Source organism: Triticum urartu, chromosome 7 (assembly GCF_003073215.2).
Source record: "Triticum urartu cultivar G1812 chromosome 7, Tu2.1, whole genome shotgun sequence".
NCBI classification, from domain to species: Eukaryota; Viridiplantae; Streptophyta; class Magnoliopsida; order Poales; family Poaceae; genus Triticum; species Triticum urartu.
Window position 1 is genome coordinate 17,982,479 of NC_053028.1, and position 9,658 is coordinate 17,992,136.

General features: G+C 43.0%; 1 protein-coding gene across 2 annotated transcripts; it reads right to left on the reverse strand.

Annotated features, from left to right (window-relative positions):
• Window positions 1-1,600: 1,600 nt before the first annotated feature.
• LOC125523771 (disease resistance protein RPM1-like) lies at window positions 1,601-7,536 on the reverse strand. 2 transcript variants are annotated; one of them, XM_048688841.1, is made up of 9 exons: window positions 7,344-7,536; window positions 7,124-7,278; window positions 4,101-6,995; window positions 3,921-3,990; window positions 3,248-3,437; window positions 2,989-3,137; window positions 2,526-2,630; window positions 2,278-2,430; window positions 1,601-2,120 (listed from the first exon to the last, which is right to left on the reverse strand). In XM_048688841.1, the coding sequence occupies exons 2-4, from the start codon at window positions 7,186-7,188 to the stop codon at window positions 3,972-3,974; spliced, it is 2,979 nt and encodes a 992-aa protein (XP_048544798.1). In that variant the 5' UTR covers window positions 7,189-7,278; window positions 7,344-7,536; the 3' UTR covers window positions 1,601-2,120; window positions 2,278-2,430; window positions 2,526-2,630; window positions 2,989-3,137; window positions 3,248-3,437; window positions 3,921-3,971. The 2 variants fall into 2 exon arrangements, with proteins under 2 accessions (XP_048544798.1, XP_048544797.1); XM_048688840.1 differs by lacking the exon at window positions 7,124-7,278 and having other exon boundaries at window positions 7,344-7,534.
• Between the last annotated feature and the right edge of the window lie 2,122 nt (window positions 7,537-9,658).

A 9,658-nucleotide genomic window follows, 5' to 3' on the forward strand; every position in this document is an offset into this window, starting at 1 on the left:
TGTGTGCTCTGCTCCATTGTCTCCATCTAACCTTGGCATGTACACTCAATACTGAATATCAATTCTTGTGGGAGATGGTGCATTTGGATCTTGTGCAAAATACAAGAGCCATGCTCCCATTATAACCTCACACGCCATCTGCATTTTGGGGAAGGAGTGAAATTCTTGGATATCTCCAAGATCCTGCCTCCAGCCCCATTGCATCGGCTTTCAAGATTGCAACTGAGGTGTGGCTCCCCTGATTCTTGCAGGAGAGTAGCGTAATGCTATCTTTCTTCTGGAAAGACTTTTCCTCTTTCGATCCTTGTTAGGTTGTAAAACTTCAACCTTTTACATGAATGGCAGAGCTTCGGCTTGTTTGGCAAATTAACTCCAAAAAATAGCATGTCATGTCCTATGAAGAAGCTAGAGTCTTGTTACATGCTAGTCGGGAACATTTGTAGTTTGCATTCGTGGTAAGATGGAGGGCGTGGGAAACACGCATATCCATTTTCTACACTCGAACCCATAAAATTTTGGTGAACAGTTAAATTATCTGCCGGAGCCCGATTAGACATGCTGCACGTGTTGCTGTGTCCGAGTGTGTTGCTTTGTTTCCAGGGCTTGTTGAGTTGTGCCCTCTGCATTAACCCTTTTGCTACCTTATTTGTGTGCGAGACTTGTGTGTGTGTGTGAACCTTGTTGAATGTTTGGCTCGGGCGATTTGCTTTATAATATAGAGCGAGGCGAAAGCCTTTTTTGGTAACGGTTAAATTAAAAATACTAGAAAAAAAATAAAAACTCTTAATTTCTCATGCATGGAAGATGTTCTGGTGTGTGAGGTCGATGCCAATTGTCCGCGCGTTCGGACATCCGAGTAGCTCTGAAAAAATCGGTCCGAACTATGCATGAATAGTAGTAAACTTTTTCACAGGCCCCAATTTTGTTTTTTTAGAGCTACCCAGAGGTCCTAGTACGCTGAAAATTGGCACGGACATCTTGCACTCAAACATCTTCCATGCAAAAACAAAATTTAGATGTTTTTGAATTTATAGCAATGCAAAAAATATATATAGACTAAACAAAATTTGTTAAAAAGGCACTGAATAAATAAAAAATCTAGAACATAAAATGGCCCATGGAAGCCCATCCATGGCGGCGCGGTTGCTGCGCTCGGCGGAGCAGCGTGCAACGGACCAAGTCAGGTGCGCATGCATGGCGTCCCGTGATGAGGTTGGTGAGGCGAGCGGCGGTCAGTCTCCTGGTCTTTGTCTTAGTCAGTCTACTGATTGCTGAATTTAGCCTGCAGGTTCATGGAACTATGGGCAGGTGAAATGGGGAAACATGGTCACAAATTACAGATGGAAAAGACTGCTCCCAAAATAAACCTATGGGTTTTGTATGCCGCCACGTGGCCTTTTCCGGCCAAACCGATGAGAATCGCAACTTTAATGGCATATATAGCAGGCGCATTGTTTCACCAACTCAAATTTTGCGGAAAATGGATGACAGCAGATGCAATCATCATTCTTCATTTACAAACAAGCACATACGTAGTGGCAGCAATATTTTGAGAGCAATTAATCATCTTCAAGAAAACAGAGTACTAGAAACAGAGTAATTCTGTATTCAAAATCAGGTTGACTTTGTATTACGGGACTGCTCTGCTCCACACTGCCGACCCGTGGAGTCGGAGCGTTCACTGCGGTTCCAGAGTTGAGAGATTTCGAACATGTTCTTACATTTGCGGAATTTTGATAACATATGCAATACTTATTCTATGATTAGGAACAAGCACAAGCATAGTGGCAGCAACAAACATAGAGGAGCTAAACATCTCTGGAAAAACAAAGTACTAGAAAACAAAGTAACTCTGTATTCAAAATTGCAGGTGTTCTCGTCCGGTTGATCGGCCATTCCATTCCATGGTGTTCCTCAAGAATCGTTTTCTCATCTAGGCCAACAGTTGCAACTTGTAAACTCCTTCTGAGTAGCAGTGCGGCTTGCTAGTCGTCCCCTCCATTACACCGAAGCCCCAAGATCAATGCATTCTTCTTCCATTCACAGCTGAGACATGTCAGAGGCCACCAGCCAGCAGAGAACTTGGAGAGCTGGACGCATTTTCCACGTCTTCTCCTCAGCTGACATAAAAAAACAAGGCATTACTTAGTACATTTCATCACAAGATGCATGTTCGCAAGCTGAAAATGGTGCCCAGAATGGAAATTAGTACATATTCATATGGAAAATCTAACATGACAACAACAAAAAGGAGTTGTAGATGAATTGAGCACTTACCGGTGTGATCACAGTCCATACTTCAGAACATTCAATGTCCTTTTCAAGAACCGGATGTCTGGAATGTTCTGTTTACTTCAGCTGCAGAGGCATGAGTCCAGGTCAATTCTCATCTGGCAGAGTTGCTCCAGGTCCTCCTTAATATCAAGATTCCTGACATTTGGAAATGGTACCACATTGTAAGCACTAATTCCTCCCTAGCATATATGCTGAGATAGAGAAGGAATATGAGCTTAACCTCGGCCCACCTTAAATAAGTCGCATTAACTGCATCATGGATTTTGGCTTCCTCCAGATGGCTCCTTGCTATTAACCTTCAGCAGAAAATCCTGGGTTTGTCAAATTCTAACTTCCTGTGAAGTGTGGAAATGAATGGTGCTTCATCAAATTATTAAAAAACTAAGATCAAACTGGTATGAAAAAGTACTACCTACATGTGGACTGTGAAGAGGACAAGTAACAACTATGAAATTCAGGTTTATGTTAAAAAAGAGTGTTTTTTTTCTTCTGTACAATAGCAGAGGAAATAAAAGCTGAGAGGACAATGTAAGCAGAAGAACATGGATAAAAAGAGAAGTCACATGCAGACTGCAGCCATGGAAATTTCATACTATAAGATACTATTTTGATATGAAACAGATAATCAGGAATGTGACACAACATGGAACCAGGTAAAATCCAAAGGCAGTAACGCGAAGCCACAAACATTACCTCTTACAGACAAACATTATATGGTTTCAGAAGGCGGTGGCAATCACGTTGGATAAGCGAAGTAGGGGGCTCGACAACAGGAAAAAAAATGGAGGACATATATGCAGCCAATCTGGGCTTAGAAGCGAATGAAACAAAGACGAGATCATCTGTGCAGAGATCTTTGGTGTAAGACAAAAAGTAAGATAAATCAAAACATGCGCATAATATAGGGTACATACATCTCAGCTGGTAGCTGCATACTATCTGAACAACTGACCTGTCGAACATTAGCCGGTGCCCAACTCTAGTAAGTACTTCCATGGGTATTGGCTTCCTCTAGTTGGCTCCTTGATATTATACAGCCTTCAGCAGAAAATCAGGTAATGCGCCACCATGAGTTGCATCAATTGCATCATGTGCGTGATTGTGCCATGCTCCTTGTTCCAGGTTTGCCAAATTTCAACTTCCTGTAAATTTTGGCAACAAGGGTGCTTCAAATTATTTAAAAGAAACTAGTGGAGCCCAACCGGTAATGGTGAGAGTCTAAGAGAACTACTTCTGTTTGAAGACGACAAGTAACAAATTATAATGCATACCGAGTCTAAAGAAAAGTGTGATTTCTTTTGTTTTGTACATTACCACAGCAAATAAAATCTGAAAGGAGAATCGAGGCAGAAAACTATGGACAAAAAAATGCGTTAACTTGAAGATTTCAGCCTTGGAAACTTGATACTATCAGACACTTTGTACATGTCAAGCAGGTAAACAGGAATGTGACACAACATTGAACTGATATCTTCAAACAGCGGCAGGTAAGCAGGTCAAATTTATGGCACTAGCGCAAACATAACCCCTTGCAGATATTGAGACGAGCAGTTGGTGTGCAAAAAAAGATTGATAAATCAGCAGGGCTTACATGAAAGGGAGAGATTCGATCTAGAGGTACTTACATGAAGGCAAGGTGTTACAAGCGGCGACCGGAGCGAGAGACTATCAGATTATCAGCGCAGGTCATCTTCGCTGTAAGAGACAAGAAAAGAGAGATGAATCAAAACATGTGTATAACGCACGTACATCTCATCTGGTAGTTTTCACCTACTGCTTGAACAAAAGAGGGATTAGCAGCTGACCTGTCGCTCGTCGTCGGCATGGCCGCCTCTTGTTGTGAGCCCTCTCCCTCTCGCTCCCGCGTTGCTTCCAATTGTACACCTGATACTTCTGCGATGTGCTGATCCAGGTCATGGTAGCTTCGGTACTCAGAAAGTCGCAGCACGGGATGGCTAGGGTGTGCAATGATTTCACCTTCCAGCACACAAAGCCTGGCAACTCTAGCACCTCGCAGATCGATCTCCTTCAGTCTTTGAAGGTGTTTGATACCACTAATCCCTGATTCCAACCTGCATCCTCTGATTTCTATCTTTTCCAACTGGGGCAAGGTTCCCACCTGAAATGTCAACTCTGTCAATTGCGTCAGGCCCCAAATATTAATTCTCCTGAGACTTGGGAATGTTTCTGATCTGAAAACCAGTTTCTCCCCAACATAAGAATCCACACCAAGACGAAGGAGCATGAGCTTGGGCAGTGCGGCTAGTAGTTTCATGCTTTTATCTCCATCCTTCAAATTGCTCGACCATAAGTCAATCCTCACCAAATGTACCAGATCCCCAAACCAGATAGGCATCTCCTCAAGATCTCCATCCAAAGTCAGCTTCCTCAGGAGAGGGGGAGGGGAGGAAACAGACTGCAACCACTTGAGTGATGCACCGCTTCTCCCAGATGTACCATCATCCACACGGAGACAAAGAGAGCGGAGGGAAGTGAGCTTCTCAAGGGATGTAGAGAGTATCTTGCTCTTTTGCTTGCTTACACCTACACCGACACTCAACTTTCTTAGCTTTATAAGCTCCCCGAGCTCTTTAACTGCTTTCCTACTAGTCCGTTCAATGTCCACAATCTCTAGTATCTCTAACTCCTTTAGGTTGCTGATCCCTTTAGGCACCCTCACACCTTCAGAGTTCGCCAAACGACCAGTCCAGGCCAAGCGAATGCCCATCATAATTTCTAGACGCTCATCCCGACTAAGTAAAGCAGCAGTGAACAGAACAGGCATACATAATATAGACAGGGACCGGGCCTTAGGGTAAACTAAATATAAAATAGCATCTGCACTATCGTTGCTGCAACGGAGGCTACGAAGGCTTTGGAGTTTAGTGATCTCAGTTGGTAGTGATGCAACTCGACTACCTCTCATGTCCAAAGTCTGCAAGCCTTGTAGTTTCCCTACGGTTCTTGGGAGCTTGTAAATATAATTTTCACTTCCACGAACATGGACATATTTCAAATGACGTAACAACCCTATGGTGCTGATATCTTTTTGCTTGATTACAAAATGGGCATCATGTAGATCCAAGACTCTAAGCATCCTAAAGTCAGGCGAACAAACTGAAGGTGCCGGCTTTATGGGTCTCTCACCAAACACAGTCAATGAACGGACATGGTTCCAATCCAAGCCTTTATTTGGGCTCCAACTGCCTTGGTATGCTACATGACGAAAGTTACCCCCCGCTATGCCGGTTACATTATCCCATGTAGAACATGCAAAATTTTCATCTCTAGAAATTGAGACCATGACATCACGAACAATATCATGAACTCGACACCTCTTCACAGTTCCTTCTATGTTCACTCTTGATGGCTGGATCAAGCTCCGGCTGATTAGATCATTAAAGTAACTATTCCCAACATCCTCAGCACTCACCCCACTCCTGGCAATGATAAACCCCTCGGCTATCCATCTTTCCACAATACACCTCCTTTTGATTTCAAAATCCTCTGAAAATATGCTTAAATACAGAAAACATGACTTAAGATGGGAGGGCAAGTGGTTGTAACTCATTGTAACCATCCTCCGCACTGCTTCAAGGCTTCGGTTGCTCTCTAGCTCTAAGGGGATCTGGTTATAAATACTTTGCCACTCACTAACCTCTCTGGTGGCAAGCATGCCTCCTATTGTGAGTATAGCTAGAGGTAACCGGCCAGACTTTTTTACTATCTTAGTAACTATGTTCCTCATGTTCTCATATTTTTCCATGTCTTCCTCACTTTTCCTCACCTTCCTTAATAGCAATTTTATGGCATCATTTGTTTCTAAGGGTTGATGGTGGTAGATAAATGCTCCAGAAGATTCCAAGGTACACTCCTTAGCTAAGCCAACATCTCTTGTTGTTACCATTATACGACTACCTTTGTTGTTATTACTTGGAAAAGCAATAGTTTGGATCCACTTCCAATCATCTATGTTCCATAAGTCATCAAGAACAACAAAGTACCTCTTCTCAAGTAGCTCTTTTCTGAGGTAGCTCGCGAGATACTCTTCTCGCACCACCTTGCCGTCAAGTTGCTTCTTGAGTGCTTCATCACCGAAGAGTTCTTTGATCATAACTTTGAGAAGCTCCATCCTAACAAATGACTGCGAGACAGTGATCCAAGCATAACATGAAAAGTTTTTCATACTTTCATAAACCTTCCTTGCAATAGTAGTCTTACCCAGACCACCCATGCCAACCACACATATTACCCGAGCAGGGCCATTGTTGGCATTCACATCTACAAGCCTTATTAACTCTTGTTTGGGATTGGAGAACCCCACAAGTTCGGCTTCATCGATGTTGCTCGCTGACTGGTTGCGAATATCTTCCATGCAAGAGTCCCTCTCATCAATGGCTCTAGTGATTTGGTTCTTCTCAATCAGATTGTAGCGTGTGTTCCTGCTGCTCACTTCTTCAACTCTTGATTTGAGGTCACGGATCTGGGTGGCTATCCGGTGGCGGTCTTTGAGCTTCATCAGCTTCCGCGACAAGCTTTGACTTGCCACATGCACCATGAATTCAGCAAGGCAATCTTCAATATTGTAGGAGAGGTCCCTTATTTGATTCGCCCACACCTTTAGTAGCATGTCTTTCTCCTTCATTCCTTCAGCGGCCACCAGGAATGCCTGCATCGTCTCTAGCTCATCTTTGATGAACCTGCAAAACAAAGGTTCGAGAGAAACTTAATTACGACGCTCTGGGTGCCATTCCCACAGCGTGTGACCTGCAACGATACATGCAAAAATAAAGTAAAATGCACATGTATGAAGAGATATCAAGCCTACCATGAATACCCGGTGCCATTCTTATGTTTTAGTTGAGTAAAACATTTTGTTTCTGTCTCAGGCATTAATGTATCCAGCCATCATTGATCCAATATAAGAGAAAAAGAACGTTGGGTGTCATTTTCCCGATATATGTAAGAGGCGCTGTGCGAAGTCTGTGACCCGAACAAAACAAGTGAAGGTCCTTTCTCCAAGAAAAAAAAAGTGAATGCAAACATACCAGATATCCTTCCTCACACCCATGAGGAGGCTCATCTCGTCAGCGGCGGCAGAGGCGGCCGTGCTGATGGCGCCTTCTAGCATGGACCTCGCCATGCTCAGCACCGTCTCCGCCATTTTCTCTCCGCGCACGGTTTTGCTCTCAGCTGTGGAGTCGGATTTGGTTGTTAGGCGCTGGTGTAGCTTGCAGGTTGCCCTCAGCCGTGTATATATAGCCATATTTGGTACCTCGTTAAATATTCTTTGGAAAACCAGCCTAGCTACGCATGCAGGTACCGAGCCGGGCTGCTGGCCGACACTGCACGACACGAAAAGAAAAGATGCTTCGGCTCAACACACGCAAACGGATTACATGGTCGGCAAGGCATCAGCTTTTAACCAAGGAGGGTAACCCCAGAAAGCTAAAGTACAGTAGAGGAGAACCCCTTTTGCAACGTCACCACGCAAGGCAAATATCCATGCATGTATGACAAGGTCTAAAGCAAAGCAAAAAAGCATGAATAAATGTGCTTCAGGACGGGTTAACTCCCTTTTTTATTTTACTTACCAGCTGGAATTAATTTGCCACGGTACACTTTTCCTTTGTTTTTGCAGGAATTTGCCACCGCACACTGTGTGCTATATGTATGTTGGTCAAAAACAGATCAAGAAGAAGCAGAAGTGCGTACACAAACTGCAGCTTTCACGCGTTACCAAACCCTGAAAGTTGATCGTTTTGGTGCATATATGCTTCAACCGCTCAAATTTTCTGAACTTGAATACCAACACCGTATGCCGGTATGCGTCCTCATTCTTCGTTTACAAACAAGCACAAACATGAGATCAATTAGTTACATTATTAAGAACAAAAAAAACAGATCCGAGAGTACTAATAAACAAAGTGAGTCTGCGTTGACAACCGTACGTATTTGCATCAACCAGATTGATACATTCCTTGGTGTATTCGAAAAACTTGATTTTCATCTCTGCGAGTAGTTGCCACTCGTAAACTACAAGGGCAATGCATCTCTCTGTCATTCGCCATGTACAAACATCAGATTTTTTTTCTCAGCTTCACTTTTGTATCTTCTTGATGCTCCATTTTAAGCTAATAGTTCACCCTTTCTTCAAAGTCTCAGCTTCACTTTGCTGCAAAAACAGGGCAACCTAATTGGCAGTAGTATCTTGTGTGGTTTAGTCCCTTGCATTTTTCCGTCAAGAATGCTAGACGCACGGGATTACTACGGGCGTTTAACCGACCCTCCAACTAATTAAGCATGCCCCCCTAATTTCAGCTGGGTGGGGCCCAGCCCTCCCCCTTAATCCAATCACAGTTTGCCACCTCACATCCACCCCGTATTAAGCCCGTGAACGTCCCCGTCGATGTAGCATTGCTGTTTTTCCATGCCTTCTCCCCAGCCATCTAAAATACACATACAGAGCATGCACGAGTTTACTTCTTATTTTTTACAAATATGAGTTTACTTGAACAACAAAAGTATTATGTGTTTGCAAGCTGAAAACAACATGAAAAATTGCAGGCATAGTATTAATGCCCTCATTTTAAAAAATAAGTTGAAATTAACAATTTTGTATACATAGTTGGACCTAGATTCATTTGGGCCGATGGATGGACGGACAAAACTTGACAATACTCTGACCAAATACACAAGTTTGCTCCTATATCTGTCTCGGTGTGGCACTCTAAACTCTGAAAGTCTGAATTACCAAGTATGTACTTACCAACATCACCTTAATAACAGCTGCTTCTCTTTCCAAGAACATGCTCTTAGGAATCCATCTTATAATTAACTCTGCAAGTTTGCATCACTGAAGAAGCGTCTCAGAAAGCCAAAGGTACAGCAGAGGAGCAAATTAACATTTCCAGAACTGAATAGCCCGCTTTTTTTCCTACTACACCAGAAGGCTCACTTGTACTTGGGGCAACTCGGGCCTACAGTATCGGCCCAGTTGTCGTGGTGGTCCCTCTTTCGATTGGCTAGCCTCATTCTTTGTCCATGAACAAACATATACAACCCTCACTCTTTGTCCATGAACAAGCAAAAATATAGTGCCAGCAAAGCAACAAATGGATATATAGTAGTAAATCATCTAAAAAACAGAGAGTACTAGTAAATGAAGTGAATCCGTATTCAGACAAAATTGCATGTATCCAGATATATTTTCATAATATATTCATTCGATATTATAGTTGTTGATGTTTTCTTCTATATACTTGGTCAAACTTAGAAAACATTTCTTATTGAGCCACCAAAGAGTAATGCACAATTCGAGATTCGCAGTGTAGGAACAGCTGGGTGCCTGGGTCTGTCTCAG

What these genes read in the sequence shown, in the direction of transcription:
- LOC125523771 (XM_048688840.1), bottom strand. Translation starts at nt 7,459, where the DNA reads ATGGCGGAGACGGTGCTGAGCATGGCGAGGTCCATGCTAGAAGGCGCC. An exon ending in GGTGTGAGGAAGGATATCTG is followed by an intron (nt 6,996 to 7,343) that starts GTATGTTTGCAT and finishes TTTGTTTTGCAG; the next exon opens with GTTCATCAAAGATGAGCTAG.